This window comes from Zootoca vivipara, chromosome 2 (genome assembly GCF_965207765.1).
Source record: "Zootoca vivipara chromosome 2, rZooViv2.hap1.1, whole genome shotgun sequence".
Classification (NCBI taxonomy): Eukaryota; Metazoa; Chordata; class Lepidosauria; order Squamata; family Lacertidae; genus Zootoca; species Zootoca vivipara.
Window position 1 is genome coordinate 32,258,414 of NC_142584.1, and position 21,317 is coordinate 32,279,730.

At 41.6% G+C, this 21,317-nt stretch overlaps 1 protein-coding gene across 4 annotated transcripts in view; it reads left to right on the top strand.

Annotated features, from left to right (window-relative positions):
- UNK (unk zinc finger) overlaps nucleotides 1-21,317 on the top strand; it is a 41,819-nt gene continuing 20,502 nt past the window's right edge. For 2 of the 4 annotated variants that reach the window (XM_035104503.3, XM_035104504.3), the window contains exons 1-6: nucleotides 1-234; nucleotides 16,349-16,558; nucleotides 17,001-17,177; nucleotides 18,659-18,789; nucleotides 18,922-19,057; nucleotides 20,876-20,993. In XM_035104503.3, coding sequence (XP_034960394.1) covers nucleotides 137-234; nucleotides 16,349-16,558; nucleotides 17,001-17,177; nucleotides 18,659-18,789; nucleotides 18,922-19,057; nucleotides 20,876-20,993 — 870 coding nt within the window. In that variant the 5' untranslated portion in view covers nucleotides 1-136. The remainder of the gene's footprint in view (nucleotides 235-16,348; nucleotides 16,559-17,000; nucleotides 17,178-18,658; nucleotides 18,790-18,921; nucleotides 19,058-20,875; nucleotides 20,994-21,317) is intronic. The other 2 variants (XM_088661568.1, XM_088661569.1) reach the window with 1 other exon arrangement.

The following is a 21,317-nucleotide window of genomic DNA, read 5'->3' on the forward strand; positions in this document are numbered from 1 at the left end:
TTTGGGTAACCCGGGGCGGTAATGGCGGCGGCAGCGCCTGCGCATTGCGGTCTCCGTGCGGACCGCGCAGAGTGAATAATAAAGCTCTCCTCCTCGGTGGTAGCGGGCGGCGGCGGAGGGAGTGGAAGGCAGGAGCATGTCGAAGGGCCCGGTAGCGACCGGGCCTCCCGCGACCGGGCCGGTGGCGCCCGCCAGCGCGCTCCAGGCGCAGCCCGAGAAGCCGCAGCACTACACGTACGTAACGAGAACACCCGCAGCCGCCACTTACTGCTGCTGCGACCGCCGCCGCCGCCGCACCCCTCCGCCCGGCACCCGCCCGCGCGCCACACACGCCTGACGTCAGCGGGCAGCGTGCGGCTCGCGCGCAGGGAAGCCAACCGCCCGCCCGGAACCGGCTGAAACCGGTCGTGGCCGGCCTGGGCCGGTGGAATTTCGCCTGAGTGGGAGGGGGCGGGGCAGGAGCTGGCACCCCCCCCCCGCCGCGCGTTTTCCCGTTCCCGCGCGCGAGTGCGCGCGCAAGAACAACCCCACATACATAATACACACACCCCACAGGCTGAGGCGCGCGATACCCATGATGCGTTGCGGCTCGCGCACCCCATGCCATGGCTCCCTTTACGTTGACTTTAGGGGGGTAGTGGGTACCGCTTGTAATCTTCCTCACCCCCTTTCCCCAAATCATCTGTTTTGTGCTTGGTAGTCTCTCTCTCCCCCCCCCCTCTCGGCTCTGCCTTCTTCCGCCTAGTAAAACGGTAATGCGTTTTTCCATGTCATCAAGTAGGACGGTTGTGAAGTCAAATGTTGGAAAAACAAGTGGTTTAGTTTACTATGTTTTTATATAATCTTCGCTTTCTCAAGTACTAACCTCGTGTTAATGGCCGTGGGCTTGTGGTAAACACATATAAGGGCATCCCTTATCTTATTTGCAGCTGTCCTTTCTAGAGTAAAGGGACCATCCCATAAAATCTAAGCTGTTCTTTGCCAAAGCTGTGACTTTCTTTGCTGTTCTTCCTTGTCACTGGGTTAGTTTGCCTTTCTCTCAGGAGATGCCCTGTTAAAATTTCAAGAATAAGGGGAGCTCTGGTGTGTGTTCTGTGAAGTAAAGGATGCCAGGCCCAGGAGAAACGTTATGCAGAGTAAATTGCTATAATTCGGGGGGGGGGGGGTGTTGTAACAAAAAAGAGAGAGCATAAAATAGTGTTTTTTCTCAGTCGTCATAGAAAAATGTCAAAGGGATACTGTACTGGTTTATGAAATAAATGGCCTGTTAGTGTTCTATGGCAATTGTGTGAGGAAAGTATTGTTTTCACTCCATTCAGAAACCCTGGTAAATTCTCTTGTGACCTAATTCTGTGAATAACTGTCTAAGCAAATGCAGGTATTTTGGACCAGACAGTGAATTATGTGCCACTGGTGACATCACCAACCTCTAACATTGCACTGCAGGTGCAAATCCACAAAGGATGTTAGTACCTTGGCATAGTGTTGTCGGACAGTGGTAGTATGCTAGAAACAGCCTCCATTTCTGCATGTGTATTGTGGTATAATGCAAAGCTAATATATGGCACAGAATTGGTCAGTAATGAAGTACAGTCAGGTTAGAACTGAGAAAGTGCAACCCTTCATGTATCTTAGGCTGCAGTCCTATACAGTCATACCTTTGGTTACAGAAGCTTCAGGTTGCGTCCCGCGCTGAACCCGGAAGTACCCGAATGGGTTATTTCCGGGTTTCGGCGCATGCGCAGAAGCACTAAAATCACACTTTGCGCATGCACAGAAGCGCCGAATTGTGCAGGTTGTGAATGCTGCGGGTTGCGAATGTGCTTCCCGCACGGATCACGTCCGCAACCCGAGCGTCCACTGTACAGTGGTACCTTGGTTTAAGAACAGTCCTGTTTAAGAATGATTCGGTTTACGAACTCCGCAAAACCGGAAATAGTGTACCGGATTGAGAACTTTACCTCGGTCTAAGAACGGAATCCGAACAATGGAAGGGCACCGGCGGGGGGGAGGCCTGATTAGGGAAAGCACGCTTCTGTTTAAGAATGGTTTCGGTTTAAGAACAGACTTCCAGAACGGATTAAGTTAATAAATAGAGGTACCACTGTACCTACATTCCTTGGACTAAACCTATTGAACTCAATAGGGCATACTTCTGATAGGACATGTGAATTGTCTCAAGGATATGGAGAAGTGGAATAAAAATGTTGTAAATGAGTAAAATGCTTCAGAGCTAGTAATACTGCTATAAGCAGTCCACTGCATTTTAACTGATTACAGTAAGATAATAAATGTTAGTGCAGATTTGTCTTACTTGTAACACAGAAGATCCTGCTGCTATAGTTTACACTTGTATACCTGCTCCATGCAAATGCTCATTTATTTAATAAGTTTTGAAATTAATGACTTCCCAGCCAGAATGTGTTACACTGCTTCAGGAGGCAAAGTTGAACAATAAAATAAATTGGATACATACCGGTAACTGTTGTGCAAAATTGCTTGGGTATTTGTTCTTCTGGTCAATTGGGACTCAACCGATTTTAATTTGAAGCCTAGTTTACAAGTGTGTCTGTAACACACACACAAAATCAAATGGTGAAATAAATGATACCAGGAATACAGTTCATAGGTAGTTACAGGTAGGTAGCCGTGTTGGTCTGACTAGGGTCCCATTCCCACCACCCTTCTGAGTAATACCCCTCCCCACCCTCTGACTATACATACCGGTAGGGTCTGGTGACCTCTCTTTCAGTGTATCTGAAGAAGTGTGCATGCACATGAAAGCTCATACCTATGACAAACTTAGTTGGTCTCTAAGGTGCTACTGGAAGGATTTTTATTTATTTTTTGACAGTTCATAGGTGTGGTTTTTTTTTTCCATTTTTGCCTTGTGGGTACATTTTGATTATTTTCAAAACCTCATCTGTGAGGTTTAAAAATCAGTTTTCTTGTAAAAATTTGCTCAGACAAATCTTGCTGGTAGACTTTGCAAATTGATGTTTCAAATGCAGTCTGTTCTTTGCATGATCACACATATTTTACTATAGTAATCAGGGCTTATGCTGAAGTAAGTGTGAGTTTACCTAGGAGTAAGTGGGGTTAAGATTGCAGCCTTAGTGCAGCAAACACATTTGTGTTCACAGAATTGTAATGGTTGGCATTTATTGACATTTATTTGCTTATATTTTTTGTATTTTTTGCTTATTTTTTTGCAATGAGAGAAACATGTGTCTTCTGGTTCTGCTGACTGTAATCTGTCCTCCTTGATCCCTTCTCTCAAAAAGTTACTAAAGTATGCTGAATGTACTGAAGTTATTAATAAGTTAACGTCTGCTTATAAGGGTGAGGAATTTCTTGCTGGACTGTTTCTTACGTGCGTATTTATGAAGTAATTAGTAATATGTGTATTTAATAGTGTGTTATGACTTCATCTACTGTGAGGAATTGAACAGTTGACTTTGCAAAGTAAAAACTTTGAGAACTGAGATAATAGTTACTATACAGGTTGCTGATGACTGTAGATATCTCTCTGAAGAAACATTACTGTTCCTTGAATCTGCCTTCCCCAGACAAAAACTGACAGCCACTTTTCACCAGTGTTAGAAACTGAGATATGAAAGCTAGGAGCTAAATGGCACCTTAAACCTAGGTTATGGATGCAACAATGGAATATCTAGGCACACTTTTTAATAACAAGAATACAAAACTGAAAATGAATGAACTGCAGCTAAAATATTATGTTCATTTTTCACATGGTCTAGTCCTTCCCCTGCCCACCCCCCTAATATTCTTAAGTGTTGGTGTTAAAAGGATTTCAGTGAGATTTCTAAGTACTGTAATGCTTTTTTGGAATTTTGCATCTTGATTTTGGCAACATGTTTCCTTCTATGAACACAGAACTCATGACTACCTACAGCAGACCGATTCAGGTGTAGTTTCTGTACCAAACTGAGCAAAACTTACTCCATTGCTGGATGTGGTTTTCCTTTTGCAATGTAGCAGCCTGTTATTACACATGGTCAAGCTGATTAACTTGTTGGTTAATAGGGAAACCTGTTTGGGGCAGTTCCCTGAAAATTCTATTGATTTTAGCAATTATTTTTTTCCCAAAGAAGCGTTTTTGGTTTCATTTTCAGTCAAAGTACTTTAGCTTAACTCTGTTATGAATCTGTCACACTAGGGCTGCAGTATCTAATTAAGTCAATGGGATTTTTCAGGAGTTGGCTGCAGGCTACAAGCTTTATACCAGGCGTCGGCAACCTTTTCTTCCCGTGGGCCGGAGGATTCCCACGGACTATCATCTGTGGGCCAGACATGAGCCGCACAGGCGCAGAAGCCATTTCTGGTGGCGCTGCAGACATTTTGGAAATGGGCAGCCAGCACCGGAAATCGCTTCTGTGCATGTCCGCGGCTGCGCAGAAGCGTTTTCTGGTGCTGGCTGCCCATTTCCAAAATATCTTCAGTGCCAGAAATCGCTTCTGCGGCTGCGCAGAAGCAATTTCCAGCGCTGCTCGGCGAGTCGCCGCGCCGGTTTACCGCAGCGCGCGGGGGACTTGCCGAGCGGGCGGCTCGGTTCACGGGGCCCGTGGGCTGGATAAATGGCCTCCATGGGTTGCCGATGCCTGCTTTATACTAAGCCAAAATAGCTCACATACAGTACTTCCATGTTCCTGAAGTTGAGGTGACACCTGGAATCTTTTTACAGAGTTTTGGCTGTAGCATTGGGAAGCATTCTTCAGTATTCTGCTGCAAATAAATATAAGGACATGCTTATTTTGAATTGCAATTTTATAATTGCACTAAGAATAGTTCTTGAAATGTGTTATTGGCTCTCAAGACCTCAGAAACATGGTCATATGAAACATTTTACAATTTTGTGCTCTGTGGTGTTTTTTTTGTGTGTGTGTGTGTGTGTGTGTGTGTGTGTGTGTGTGTTTATGTGTTTTCCCAGGGTTGGGTGGGGATAGAGAATCAAGAAATGTTACGAAATAACAGAATGTCATGGCAGTTGTTACATATGACAGCAGTTAGATGAGAGATTTATACATTTGTGGCATTGTGTGAACATCTTACTGAATGTTTTAATCTTCTGTTTAGCTACTTTCCTTAATTTTTGTAAATGAGTTATTAAAGGCACTAATCAGTGTCATTATTAATGCCAATACTCCCCCCCCCCAAAAAAAACCCGGAAGTAGAGTCACTGAGAGTTTGATTGCAGTTTGACATGTTCCCTGAAGTGAAGATGTTATAGTGCAATGCATTTCTTAATAGTTGTCTATTAGGTAAAGGTAAAGGGACCACTGACCATTAGGGGTTGCGGCGCTCATCTCGCTCTATTGGCCGAGGGAGCTGGCGTACAGCTTCCAGGTCATGTGGCCAGCATGACAAAGCCGCTTCTGGCAAACCAGAGCAGCACACATTAAGTTGTCTATTAATGTTCCTTATTTATTGGAAATGTCAATATTCTGATCCTTGGTTTGGATACCAGCAAAACCAATGTTTATATACAGTAGTTTGACAATGGAAGTACTGTAATATTCTATGTAATTATTCCAGATTCCTCTCTTGCTTTCCCCTTGTTATTTTAATATTTCAGAATATTTTGCTATAGATCCCCAATACCAGTGAGTTTGACATGATTTGAATGTTAAACCCAACAATCATTGGATTTTCACCTGTGTGTGGAAATCATACCTTGGAATATGTTAGACCAGGCATCCCCAAACTGCGGCCCTCCAGATGTTTTGGCCTACAATTCCCATGATCCCTAGCTAACAGGACCAGTGGTCAGGGATGATGGGAATTGTAGTCCAAAACATCTGGAGGGCCGAAGTTTGGGGATGCCTGTGTTAGACTGAAGCAAAATAAGCATTTCTTATGACCAGTTGACAAAGCTGTATTCAAAGGAAGTGAAAGCAAGTGATCAGGTGTGTTAGGAAAGAAAATATTCATTTAAAAACATGACTGGTTGTGCCAGAATGTTAACGGAGGTGCACATTCAAAAGCAGTCCCATTGAAAATGATCCACTTGGATTTATTCACTTGGATGCAAGCAGCATTGACACCTAGCCTAGTGCATATTTAAATGCATTCTGCTTTCAGGACACCACAGATGAAAAATCCCTCTCCTGTGTTGACATCTGCTCATCTCTCCTAGTAGGGGCACTCTACAGAGGGCACTGGAGTCGAAAGATCTTAACAATCAGACACATTGTTTCAGGAGCAGGGAGCCCTTGGTACTGTACCTGAGTTACAAGCTGTCAGGGGCTTTAAAGTTCAAAACCAGTACAGTATCTTGAACTGGACTTAGAAATGTATCAATAGTCACTGAAAATCTTTTAAAAGAGGCAGGATACATTCCCAGTGAGCCATAGTTGGCTGTTAATGATGCCAAGTACATTAGTTTTCCTGTTAGTTAAGTTGATGATACTTTAACAGTTAGTTTGAATGCCAAATTGTTATTTATTTAATTGGTAACATTTGCTTCTCATATTTCTGCCAGAAAGGCACCCAAGGAGACCATCTTTAAGGAGTCAAACAATATAAGGGCCAAGTTAACAGAGCAATCCCATGCATTTTTGTTCAGAAATGAGTTCTCACTGTGTATAGAGCTGTGTATAGAGCTTATTGCTAGGTTAGTGTGCATAGATTTGTAACCTTAAATCTTCAATAAATATTTAAATGATACTGACAGATTGCATTTCTTGAATATTTGTAAATGCTTCCTTAAAAAGAGGCAAAACTTATTACAGTCTCCTTATTTGCAGACATGGTTTTCTTTTGTTTGGGTGTATACAATTTTTACACTAGTATCATGTGCACAGCACCAATCTAGTGAAACTTTGTTATGGTTTTCACTGTTACCAGAGGTACAGCTGTCCTCCAGTTTATATACTTCCTCATGGTCCTGGGCTTGTAGAAATCCCTGTCATTGGGAGATGTGTCAGATCTGAAATCTTGGACTATGCAGACAGGCAGTTTATGCCTTTAAGTTTAGGTGAGCATTTGATCTTTAATTTGATCTTTTTTCCTTTCTGCTGTATTTATTGTTTTATAGAACATAGTCTGCGTATACAAAGGTTGCAGAAGCAATTGCAGTGCAGCCTATCTTTCCTTCTCCCCTACACCCACCCAAAAAGCCAGGGTGTCCAGGGACTTTCCTGAATAGCACAATGTGTCCACCTGAATTTGGATAGTTTCCCGTCCAACTGTAGCTCCCACCCCCCACCCCCCATGACAAAGCTCACATTATTTTGGGAAGCTCCTTGGCCACCCACATTTCTTAGTGTTTTATAATTTTACCTGTATTGTACTCTGCTTTGAGAACTGCTTGTTACACACCAAACCATAGTTAACCTTACCCAGTGTCCTGATCAGGACCCAGCATTTCATTCAGATTTCTTATGAGGAGAGGAAATTGATGCAAGGACTGCCACCTCCCCTAAAATAAATGGGCAACCCATCCATAACACAGCTCTTTCTGTAAGTGAGCATGCAAGGAGCCCTAGGACCAGATACTGGTGTGGACATACTGGAATATTGTCATTTGTATGGACAGGCGCTAAATGACATCCTGCCTAGCAAGTGTTAAAACGAAGCATTCCCAAAAGGAAAAGCTAAGTAACCAGACTTGTGTGGGCTGATCATGCTTTCTCAGAGGTGAATTAATGGTACTATCATTCTGATTGTGGATTTCCTGGCTGTAGGAGTATGATATTGAAAATGTGTTTGCGCGCTAAGTTCTCCTGAGCTCTAGTTCATATTAAGTCTTACATGTGCCAGTATCTTTCAAATGAACTTGTTTTATAAGAAATTAATATGGTATTTTATTCATGTAAGAGTTCTTTCAAACTGTTTATTCTTTTCTAATCTTGTAAAGCTGTTATAAATATATCCCTGTTTGTAGATTCAAACCTATTCACAGTATGTTACATACTCTCTATTCATTGAAGGGGAGCAAGTTTCTCAAATGGTTGAGAATCCTTGAAAGGAAGTACACCTGCCTCTTTTAGTTTAAAAAGTAAATCTGTAATTCTAAATAATCAAATTCAGGATTAAGCTGCAAGAAATATGAATGATGACAAAATATAAGATGCATAGTGTATGAGTGCAAGGCAATGAATGTAGAATTTAAAGTGTGTGTCTATTTTGTGAAGCTTGGCTAGGTAGGTAATACTGTACTTGCTGGTAAAAAATTATTATACTTGTAAAAGGGCCCTGTATTACTGAGAGTTTCTTTCTTTCAAGTATCAGCTTCTTAGTCATTAGTAGGAACTTCATAGCCCCAAGCTTCTTTTAATACCCAAACCAACAAAATCTGGACCAAATAAGCATTCAAAGCTGCCCTCTGTAGGCCATACTAGAGGCTGCATAGCAGATCAGCTCCTATTAGCTGACATGAGGTTCCACAAATAAATGTAATGATCCCTTGAGCCTTGACCTTTAAAAAGAAAAAAATTAAAAGTAGCCACAAAAGATTGTGAGGAGGAATAGTTTGGGGAAAGGTGCTGGCTTAAACCTTTTACCTTCAACACTCCCTCTGCTATTTTTCTCTGGGGGGGTGGGGAACAGAACTCTTCCACTCAAGTTCACAACTTCCTACAGCTGCTTCTCATTACGAAACTATCATCAGATTGTTACATGTATCTGCCATGTAATTTCTAGTTTGGTCTCAATTCCGTTTTGTAACATTGTATTGTGATTTGGCTAGATGTCATGGCTGTTATTTCGATGTTTCCAGAAATCTCTTAGGATCAAGAATTCCATTTTAAGTTCTTGAAATAATTCCATGGCAAGGGTCATTATCTTTTTTTTAACTTGTGTTTCTCGATCAGTAGTGAAATGAACTCTAGTGACTTGGTGATCAGATTTAATGCCTCCTTGAAGTTAGGACAGGAATTTAATTTAGTGCAGCATTACATTTACATTGTCACAATACTTATAAGATTGTTGCAATACATCAGTTACAGGGCTTATAATTAAGTTAATTTTGCAGCAATAACAGATCACCAGTAAAGTGGATGAATGCTGCACACAGTATAATGATAATTTAACTTAAGATGATGCTTAAATATGTGATGATCTGTGGGAGAATTTTCATGTCAAGCAAATAAATAGCTGTTGGTCAATATCTTCTCCTTTGGGTTGATTCCTTTGACAAGGATGTCCTTAGGGACATAGGCACTGATTCTATTTTAGAAGTGTTGGAGTACTGAAAGGCAGAAAAAATCTCTGGGGTGGGGGTGTATCAGGTCCTGTATCAAGCTAGCCACTGACGTTCTTCCCAGCATAAGTATGCAGCAGGGCAACCAAGGCTGCTTCTGTGTAAAAAAACCAAACAAAAAACTTAACAGGTATGAAGCTAGCTTAGAAATGAATCCATTCAGGCTCTTCCAAGATTAACTGCCACCACTCATTTGGACATCATGCCTAGCAGGGAATGTTATCATTACAGTAACTACATTCTTTGGATATATAAGATGTTTCACTTGTCCTATTTCACAAAACATTTTAAAAAACATGTTAAACATCTCGGTCAGAGAGTTTAAAAAAACCCTGATATTTTACCTTCCCACGCTATTTTGCCCTTTTACAATCTTTAGTTGTATTAAGTGGGAGAGCTGTTAACATACCCCAGGCAACCCCCCATTTCCGCATGTTTAATATGTGTGCAACTGTGTTCAGCATCGCACCAAACCTGGAAGTGACCTGGAAACATCATAAAGATGTAACTGAAACATCACTATAAGGGTGGGGTGGAGGAGGAATAGGGGTAGAGTGGGGCGGGGTAGGGTCTTTGCATGCCTTTTGAATGGGTTTCAATAATACACTGCCTGTATATGTTTTATTCCTGTAGGTGTTTTTGTTTTTAAGTGGCAAAGATACATAGCCATTCTTGACAGATAACGTGTTGCAGTAAATATTTCTAGAGCCTACCAGTGCTGTGTTTACAATTAATAGGTATAAAGTAAATCTCTTCAACTTTAACCTCTTTGAAATCATACTAATAGTATGGTAAGAGCTGAATAAAAATAAGAGGCTTAAAATTGTGGGCAAGACTTACCTGAATGATCTTTTCTGTACTAATTAGTTGATATTTATTTAGGTGTTAAAGATTATTTCAAGGCATGCCAGAACGGTCATCTTGACAGATGTACATTTATTGAAACACTTTCCCTTTCATCTATTTGCCACACCCCTTCATTCCCAATTTCATTTGTTTCCACAAAATTTGTGTTGTCTTGAGCAGCTTAAATGGTGGTTGATCTTTGCAAGGCTTGCAAAATTATGTCTTGCTGGTGAGAGGGAGATAATGGAATGGGAATCAGTGTTGTATTCAGAAAAGAGACATATTTGTCTTTTTATGCCAGGAGGTGTCTTGAGAAATTAGCATCCAGCTATTTATTAGATGGTGCCAACCAATTTACTTTGGATTGCTAATACAGAAAATTCAAAAATTTAGTTGGATGTTACAATGTAGGAGAATCTTAAGATAGAAGCATGTGTATATTCTCATGAAGTGATGTTTTAAAGGGGGTGGGCTGTAGTTCAGCAATGGTTTGCATGCAAAGCTGCTAGGTTCAACATTAGGAAGCCACCTTTTACTGTTACATACCATTATTCTACCTAGTTCAGTATTGCCTACACAGACTCAGAGATTCTTCAAGGTTTCAGATAGAGGCCTGGAGACTCCAGAAATTGGAGAAGAGCTATGACACTGTAATGCAGGGCATGTTTTCAGTGTAGGAGTTCCCAGCTTCAATCACCAGCATCTGTAGTGTGGGAAAATGGAGGGTGAGAGGGAGCACTTGGAAAGCCTCTTGTTTAAAATCCCAGTGAATGTGAATGAGTCTTCTTCAACCTCGTGTCTTCCCATTGTTGAGCTTCAACTTCCATCATCCCTGATCATCGGCTGTGCTGCTGGCAGTTGGTCCAACAACTGCCAATGACACCAGATTGGGGAAGACTGTGTAAACAATGCTGAGCTAGATGAATGTATTTTCTGGCTCTGTATAAGGTAGTTTTCTATTGCTGCTGGTTATGAGTCTCATGTTCGCACAAATGAACAAACAACATGTTTCGTATTTGATGCAGGAATGCCTTATAAAGAAGAAAGAAAGTAAACTGGTGCTTAGCCTAAATCTATAGTCTCTTGCTCATAACAAAGATTTTTAGGTATCTGGTGGAAAGAGGTTTTGTGAGAACAATTTGCTTTCTGATATGTAATGCTTTCTGATATGTAATGCTTTCTGATATGTAATGCTTTCTGATATGTAATGCATTCAGCCTGACTTTCTTAGCAGCTGTACATATCCAGGCATTCCAGAATTCCATTTTGCAATATCTAGCATGCTTTGGTAAGCATTGTAGGTCCCATCTGCTTCCATTGTCTAGCAGCTACTGTTCATTCTAGATATCTCACCATGAGGTTTTAGCATATCCCATTTGCTACTCCATGCATACAGTATGGTTTATTGTCTTAGCTAGCTAGAAATCTTTGACATTTGGGCAGTTGATTCTGCTTTACAGAGCAGGTGAAAGTTATTGATAAAATTAAATTTGGCCAAGGTGTTGATTCTTCAGCATCAGCAGCTACAAGCCAAACTTTGGAAGAGTTGGCAAGCACTGGCATTTCCACTTAACTGAGACACTGGATAATCAAATATGCACAAGCAGATGGTTAGCTTCATGTTAATTACAGAACACATTTGAGCCAAATTCAGACAGATATTCGTGGTGATTTGCATACTGCAGACTTAAGATTCCTTTTTTCCAATGGAAAAGCCCTTGAATGAATGACTTATGCAGCCTACTGGATATTTCTGATAAGGCCATCAGTTCAGAACCAATTAACACTTGGAATAACTTCCTATCACAGGGTTCTAGGCAGCATTTTATATTTTATTGAGATAAGCAGAGGACTACAACATGTGACTTTGCAATTGCTGTAGGTAGGTATGTGTAGTGCAAATTAACATTCTGTTAAACTTTTATTTCTCTGGAGAAAGTATCATATACAAAAAAGCACATTTACTTAAACCCTACTTCCAGCTGCCCTTATTTATGATCATGCAAATGTTCCCTACATAAGCAATCTTACCTGCAGGTGAGTGTTCTTGGAGCAGTCTGTCTATTGTGGGTTATGTTCCTGATTTTCAAAGCTGGAGAAACAGTTATTGAACTGAGGTAACAGAGAGTTTTTGTAGCCCATGAGTGACTAATTTAGCAACTAAGGGAAAATAAAAGAATAAAAAAATGTGGTGCTGTCTATAAATGGAATTCTTACATACGTTTAAAAATAGAGCTTCTTTGGGTTGCTTTTGAGGAAGTAGCATAATTATGGAATAATGTGCCTCTCATATTTGGTTAAGTTTCTGACGTATTAAAGTAGTATCAGAAAGAAGTTGTATCAGAAAAAAAAAGTATCAGAAAGAAGTTCAGGGAAAAGGTCCTGCCATGATTAAGACAATATGCAGTGCTTTAAAACCATCTGAACCCCTGCTGGTTGGCTTGTACCTGCCATTTCTACCTGCTTGACTCATTGAGTAAAGATATGTTGAAATTGGGCTAGCTAGTTCAATTTGAGGTTATCCACAGTAAAGCCTAGGAACTGATTACTTTCTTTGAAGTGAAAATATTAGGATGCATGTTGGGGTAGAAACAATGTACTTATTTCCTTAGGATCCTGACTCTGTGTGATCCCCATTGTATTTTGGCGATAACAGGGGCATGGTCTGAGATATTAAGAAGACAGATCTCCAAGTTGTGGACCTAAGATATAAGACCTTAGACTCAGTAGGGAAAGCGCACATTGGTTTAAGAACGCTTTGGTTTAAGAATGGACTTTCAGAACGAATTAAGTTCTTAGACCGAGGTACCACTGTATCTAGAATTCTGAAGTTGTGTGGCAAACCCTTTCTTTTCTTTTTTTAAAGTATTTTTTATTAAAGATTTCTTGGTTTACAAAAGTATGTGCAATGTCTCTTTTTCAAGTTACATTTTCTACAGATCAGTTTCCTTTGTTGAGACATTAGTGTTAGATTAGGAAGAAAAGGGGGAAAGAGGTGGAGGGGGGGAATGGTGAGTGGGGGTGGAGGTGGGGTGGCAATGTTTCTATTTTACTTAATGTGTGTGGGGGGGTTGTGTCAGCGTCACTTGTGCAGGTTCTCTTTGCTATTTGCTTGTGTTCTTTGGTGGTGAGAGAGGTTGGGGTTGGTCTAGGGCAGGGGTAGGCAACCTAAGGCCCGTGGGCCGGATGCAGCCCAATCGCCGCCTCAATCCGGCCTGCGAATCATTGTGTTTTTACATGAGTAGAATGTGTGCTTTTATTTAAAATGCATCTCTGGGTTATTTGTGGGGCATAGGAATTCGTTCATTTATAGTTCATTTATAGTCCGAATATATAGTCCGGCCCACCACATGGTCTGAGGGACGGTGGACCGGCCCACGACTGAAAAAGGTTGCTGACCCCTGGTCTAGGCCAGGGTGTGGTTGTTCGTTTGTGATTGGCTGTGGTGAACTTTGTTTTCATGTGTGAGTGGGGTGGGTGGATGTTTTTGATCAGGTTAGCCATATTGATTTGTATGCTGTTGGTGGATTCTTCTCGTTGTCTTGTTGGGCTGTGTATGTGATAAAGGGGAGCCATACCGGGGTGAAGTCGTCGTCTTTTTGTCCCTGTGTCAGTTTCAGTTTATTGGTTAATTTTTCTAGTAAGGCTGTTTCCAATGCTATTTGGTACCATTGGTCCATGCTTACTCCTAACAGGTATCTCCAGTGTCTGGTTATGTTGTTTCTGGCTGCTGAGAGTAGGTGGGTTAAGAGTTCTTTGTGTTGTGTGGGCATTATTGTCTTGGAAGATGCAGACCCTTTCTTCATACCCTGCTTGAAATTTATTCAAGTTTCTGAGCTCTGTTTGCTGGCTGTGTGTTTTTATTAAAAAATTGTTTGTATTATTTGGAAGAAGTTGCTAATGAAAGAATTCTGTGTTTGCAAAAAGACTGGCATGTAGCTCAGTATAATGTGTGGCATAGTGCGCCCTAGCAGCTGTTGCACCATAAACTTAAATATGCTTACCCATTGAAGGCCTAGGGGTATTCTGTATGCTTTTATCGGCATAAGAGTTGATACCTTTAGGGGTCATGCTAAAATAAAATTATTTATAGTCAATAGTGAATGTTTAATAATATCATTTCTGGTGCAGACCCAAACATTCAAGAAGAAATCTGCTGCCTTGTTCTCAGCAGATTTTTCTAGCTGCAGTTGAAGTACCATTGGTTCTGACAGTAATCTTTTAGTGCTAGTAATCACATACTGCAAGCTAACGGTTTTTATAGTAATACGGTAGCCAATGCTTGAGAATCCAAAAGTAATGATTCAACTGAAATAGTGGAAATGGATTAAATGCTTTCAATTCTTTCATGTGAATAATTTCAGGCATTCATTCAGCAGTGAAGGCATGTCTGCTTAAGGGGTTTGAGGGTTTCTGTTTGTGTGTTCCTTTGTTTTGTAACTGCCCAGTATTTTCTTAGGAGAGTTCAAGTACATTTAGCTATAGAAGCACATGTGTATGCACGTGCTCGCATAAGAATTGGATAGGAATGTATCTAAAAATACTGTCATCTTATTTAATATTTAACCAGTTTTCTAAACATGCAGGCAGCCCTTTTCCCAATAGGTTAGAAAATGAAACTGAACTGATTGTGGTGGCTACATTTTTAGTGTTTTCTTCTGTAATCCAAGTTTTAAAGAAATGGCTTTGGTTACTTTTATCTCAGTGCCTTAGAGAAATCAGCAGCTTCTGGATTTCAGTTTTTTTATGGTAAGTGGTTTTGGAAGTTGAACGGAATCTGTTCTGGAAGTCCGTTTGACTTCCAAAACGTTCGGAAACCAAAGCATGGCTTCTGATTAGCTGCAAGAAGCTCCTGCAGCCAATCGGGGGCCGCAGAAGCCCTGTTGGACATTCGGGTTCTAAAGAACGTTCACAAACCGGAACACTCACTTCCAGGTTTGCAACGTTCAGGAGCCAAAACGTCAAAGTACCAAGGCACTCAGGATCCAAGGTATGACGGTATAGCCAGGAAGGTAGCATACATAAAGTGTGCTGTGCATCAGAGGAATAACAGAGTTCTAATATGGGTTATCAGACTTAAGGGTTTGCTTCCCCCACACAGTCATTTAGCAGGGGCAAAACTAAACTTTATTTTGCCTGGCTCAAAGACGCAGTTTAGCACCCCATGCGGATTTGTGTGTGTACACACACAGGTTGGGAGCCTCGATGGTGCCTCTCGGAGGCTTCACCTGGGGCAAAAAAACTGGCTACCCCCCCCCCCCCCAAGCTACGGCTCTGTCTTAAATTGGGTCCAATTAGTACTCTTTCTTGTTCTCCATCAACTCCCATTTTCTCCTTGTGGCCTCTCATTTTGAGTTAGAGCAGATCCATCCAATACCAGTGTGGTGTGTTCAAGTCCAATGCCACTGTGATAACAGCAAGAGGAGTGTTAAAATTTCTGTAGAAACACCAAAGTTGAAAAAGCTTGTGTTCTGCTTCCCCCGGCCCCTCTACTCACACACATCACACATCTTTGGATTCAAGCCATAGTGAGTTCAGGCTGCAGGAGAGGTTTGTCATGCATCTACAAAGGAGAGGGGCTTTTTGCTGGTGGCACCCAGGCTTTGGAACACCCTCCTGAAGTAAGTAAGGCTGGTGCTAACACAATCCTCATCCCAGGGAAACTATTGAACTCCTGAATCCCTGCGTTGAGGCTGTTTTGAACAACTGAGGGGGAGCAAGATAAACCTTAATCCGGATAAAACAGAGGTCCTGTGGAAGGAAAAACATATGCTTTTGTATTGAGGTTTGTAACTGATTCTAGAAGGATTTGCACTTCATCTGAACAATCAACTTCACATTTTGTGAACACTGCTAGAATCCATGCTAAATGGGGATGATGAGGTGGCAGCCGTTGCCAGGGGTGCTTTTTCCAGTTTTGGCTGGTTTGTTAGCTGAAACTCTACCTGGAGAGTATGGATGTTGCCTCATTTATCTATGCACAAGTGAGTATCTAGGCTGGACAACTGCAATGTACATGAGGCTGCTTTTAAAAGTGGTTAAGAACCTTCAACTGGAACAAATATAAGTTGGTTGGGGCTGGGTGGTTAAAGCGCTTTACACCTACATTATACCAGCTGCACTGTCCCAAGGTGTTTCTGAACCCAAATTAAAGTGCTGGTGATAATCTTAAAAGCCCTAATCAGTTTGGGACTGGGTTACCTACAGGACTGTGCATGGGATGGAACTTCTGAATCTACCTTGTGGGCTCTGCTCAGGCCAGTTTCTTTCTTTTTACAGATACCTGAAGGAATTCCGCACAGAGCAGTGCCCACTCTTTGTGCAGCACAAGTGTACTCAGCATAGGCCCTATACATGCTTCCACTGGCACTTTGTCAACCAGCGTCGCCGCCGGTCTATCCGACGTCGGGATGGCACCTTTAACTACAGTCCTGACATTTACTGCACCAAATATGATGAGACCACAGGGATCTGTCCAGAAGGAGATGAGTAAGTTACTCAAGGCTGCATCTAACTTGACCAGATGGAGGTTCCAGCCTGCACTTACAGAGAGGAGAGAATTCAACAAACCAGCTTTTTAAAAATCATGCAGAAGAACCCATGAAGAAATGTGGAAACGCTGCAGTAGAAACTTGAACAACAAATTAATTATGATTGCACCACACCTATATATTCCCCCCATTCCCCAAATGAAGGCTGCAATTCAAAGGTTTTTTGCTCTGGAATAATCCTAGAGAAAGTAGTGAGGTTTATTTTAAAATTAATGGCCTGAGGATCGTTTCCTCATTTTATATCCTTATTTTACAAAGGATACAAATGGGAAAAAAGTGCTGGATTTGACAACCGTGAGGACTAAAAAGAATTTCTTGTTGGGCAGCATGTTTCAGCCTTTGAGTTTCTACGAGCTCTCTTTTCCCCCCCTCCCCTGTAGGTGTCCATTCCTGCATAGAACTACTGGTGACACAGAACGTAGATATCACCTGCGCTACTACAAAACTGGAATCTGCATCCATGAGACTGATTCGAAAGGAAACTGCACCAAGAACGGTCTCCACTGTGCTTTTGCTCATGGGCCCCATGACCTCCGCTCTCCAGTTTATGATATCAGGTTAGTAGAGGATGAAGTTCCTTGTCTGTAGAAGTATGCTTGCTAAGCCAAAATGGAACAGATCAGAGTACAAAATGCTGCTGAATGTGTAGTGTTTAGCATCAGAAGTATGATGGTGTTCTGTTTTCTCTCTTCCTCCACCCCTGCCCCCCACCCCGCACAAAAGAATATATTATATACAATCCTTTAAGGCCATTTGCTGTGACTTTTTATGCATCACAAGGTGACTTGGGCAAGTATCTTGGTGCCAGGAACCCCATTATTATGAATGGGTTTAATATAAGCCAGACTCTTGCTAAGCCTCAACCATTGCACTCATTAGGTATAAGATAGAAAGGTGGCTAGGAAGAGGTTAAATCTGCCCCCCTCCAACTAGCCCCCCCGGGGCATATCCACCACCAGATGACTGTCAAAAATCACCTATCAGTTTAAAGAAAGGGATGCTATGACTTTAATTTTTTAGAACAAGATTTGTATAGACACAAGCAGCCTAAGTGTTTGTAAGATTGGGTGAAATTGGACATTGCTGCCACTGGGCTAGGAATTCTGGTCACCCCAATACATCTGTGAAGCAGAGGGAGAGGACATGATTCGCAGGGAAGATGCTACGGTACGGGAATATGCTCTGAGAAAAAACCTTTTTTCTATCCACATTTCCCCATAGTCTACAACCAGTTTATCTGTTCCATCCCACAATGCAGCAGATGTATATCTGAGTCCCATGACTAGAGAGGGAGTTGCAGTGGGAGAGTGGCAGTAGGGGAAGGATTAATTACCCTTCCCCTGCCTGCTGCTTCTTCCCTGCAGATCACCCCCACCCCCAGCTGATGTGTAGTTGTGTGTTACTGACTGGGGTTCCCAGCCCTGAGTCTGCAACCAAGTGTCTCTTTCAGCCATTAGAGGTAAATATCATTTCATTAAGTATATGGGAGAGCATGTTTAAAGAGATGTTAACATTAGACCTAAGGTATTCTTTCCAATAGTTCTGTAAGATGAAAATACTTAAGTTCAGGAAATATATAGACATTGTATTTGTTTGTTCTATCTATGTTATGGCTATCAAAAGGGAATATGTGAAGCATGCTAGGAGTTGGGTTTGTTTTGGGAGGTGGGGAAGATGAATTATGCTATATTAACTTGCTGGAGACACACCAGTTGAGATTCAACCAGGATCTTATTTTACCTTCTTCATGAAGCACCATGCCCCTGCTTGCAAATAAATGTGTGTGTTTTATAGGCGATTAATAGAACAACAGTGGAAAATGGGGTGCAATATGTATTGTAGGAGTTTTCTCCAAAATAGCAGGAGGACAGAGTGCTCATACAAATCCTGAATCTCTAAAAGTGGGCTTAGCAAAAAAGAAAGAAAGAATAAATGTATGGGTATTCCTGCATTGTGGCAACTTCTATCTGGTAGACACACATCTCTTTCTCTGAATCTTCTCTGCCTGCCTATTGTTCATTTAACTCTGTTCCCTAAGGGAGCTTCAGGCCATGGAAGCTTTGCAGAATGGTCAGACTACATCAGAGGGTGGCATAGAGGGTCAGTCTGCAGTTGCCGCTAGCCATGCTATGATAGAGAAAATACTCAGTGAAGAGCCAAGGTGGCAAGGTGAGTTCCTTAGGGTCTTACATAGGGCTGTCCATTGTTCTTGGACTGCCCGCTCCTCCTATCACAAGGTTCTTCATGTAGGAAGCAATATGCTTGTGACCGCAAATTAACCAGCCACACCTGTCTTCACAGACACAACATATGTTTTGGGAAACTACAAAACAGAACAATGTAAGAAGCCCCCACGTCTCTGTCGCCAGGGTTATGCCTGCCCTTACTACCATAATAGCAAAGATAGAAGAAGGAGCCCCAGGAAACACAAATACAGGTACAGTGCCTTAAGATCTGGTGTTTTGGGAGGGACCAGTAGTTTCGAGTTTTCTTTAAACCTGTTGAATCCATTTATGTGATTGCTTCCTTTGTTAAGACACAGATTGTAAAACAAATGGTTCTGTTTGTTATAGGTGGGTCCCAATCAAATACTACTGTGTGTTCTAGGTTGCAGTTGTCAAGTCCAGGGGGGAGAACTGCAGGCCCAAGCACCAAATGTGACCCTCCAGGCCTCTCTGTCCCAACCCTCAGGACTCTCCCTGTTACCCAGGGCACCCCTCAATGGCCCTGCTTTGCACCTTCCTTGAGTGCTTTTGCCTGCTGGAATGTGTCCTAGGGCTGTGATAATGCCTCCTGCTTGCATAGATTGAGAAATGCATGTAGGTGTGTAGCCATCCTTTTGCATAGCTGTAATATAGCCTACTGCACAAGGTAAGTCATATCCATTGAACTAGCCATTTTTTGCTTCTGCCTACACAACTAGCATGGAAACCTCAGAAAGTTGCCCAGGAGGAAATGCAGCTGGAAAAGACTGGAAAAGGTTCCCCACCCCTGCATTAGTCCAATTGAGAGCAATACATTCCCTTCGAAGTTAAGCTCTTAAGGATTGGTTCAAATATTGTTTTTGAGAGGAATAAGGGCTGCTGGGTTGTATGTATACTTCTGACAACTGTTAATACTGAAAGTGATCCTAATTTTTATATTTAAGAAAATGTTTTGGGGCAGTTTCTTAACACTGGTTACTTGTTTTTATGCAACTTCTGAGTGTTCAGAATGGGTGGTGGTGAGAACACCCTTAATTTTTGTAGCTGGGGTAAGCTATTTTGCCATTTCTCACTGTCTGTTCAAGCATCTAGATACTAAAAATGTGGGTTATAAGCCTATAATATAATATAATATAATATAATATAATATAATATAATATAATATAATATAATATAATGGGTGATGAGAGCACTTTTTAATATTCTACTTAGAAAGTTTTGCCCTTTTATTTTTCTCTGTTGTGATTTTCCTGTCTTATATTGTTTTGTTTGATTTATCGCCTTTTATCATACTTCATTTTATGTTGTATTAATATGCCATTCACCACTTTGGAGCAAGTTACTGTTGTTGTTATTAATATTAATAGCAGTAGTACTTAAAGGTAGTACTTAATAATTGTTAAGATGATATAACTTCAAAAATTGGTGCTGGAATTCTACTGCTGTTCTCTTCCTCCCTTTTACCTTATGTATCATGTCTATTAGACTCTGTATCTTTTAATCTCTGTGCAACCCCTAGAATTTGCTTTATAGCAACATAGTGCTAGCACAGTTTTCAGAGTGGGAATCTCTAGTTTTAAAGTCCGTCCTTGTGAAAATTGTGTTACAGGTTGAGACTTAATACTTCAAATAGAAAGGCCACGTGAAAAGGTATCTCTCTGAGATCACAGGTTTCCATTAAACTCCCACACTTCATCTTCAAACTATATTTCAAGCGTTGGTCAGTTTGTTACCTTGTCTCCTGCTGTTGTGTGCTTTCCTCTTCTGTGGGGGACGAAGAAAATTGTCCTCTTGAAACCCACCAGCTTCTGTCCTAATTCAATGTGACCTGAGATAATGTGACTCTGCATAATGAAGTAAAACCTTTCACTGCCTTGGGAAAAGCTATATTGCAGGTAGCTAAGGTACTCAATATGCAGAAGTAAGTGGCAGGGATATCTGGAAGCAGTAGACTGGGCATCCCTGTTTGGGACAATGAGATAAGTTTATTTGATGGTACCGAGTTGGAATTGGGTTACTTATCCTATACCATTGCCTCCTTCTTTATGCAGGTCATCCCCATGCCCCAGTGTGAAACATGGAGATGAGTGGGGAGATCCCAGTAAGTGTGACAATGGAGATGCATGCCAGTACTGTCACACCCGCACAGAACAACAATTTCATCCAGAGGTACAGTGAGCAACCCTTCCTGTTGGCTGCCTGGCTAGATAAATGGAGGGGCTCCAGGGTTTATATGTGCTGTTAAACAGTAACACTTCTAATAAAAAACACTTCTGATAAAAAAATAAGAACACTGGAAGAGAAAGAATCCAAGGGGTCCTGAGGAGCTGAAATTGCTTGAGATCTTGGATTCTTCACCCATAAGTGCTCCTATTGCCATCTAGACATGCTGGGAAGAATGTTTCCTTGGACATTGAGAGTACAGCTGGCAGGGGCTGCAGGAACCAAGGTGAGGGGCCAAATGGGGCTTGATGTTTGGATGTAGGAGAGTGA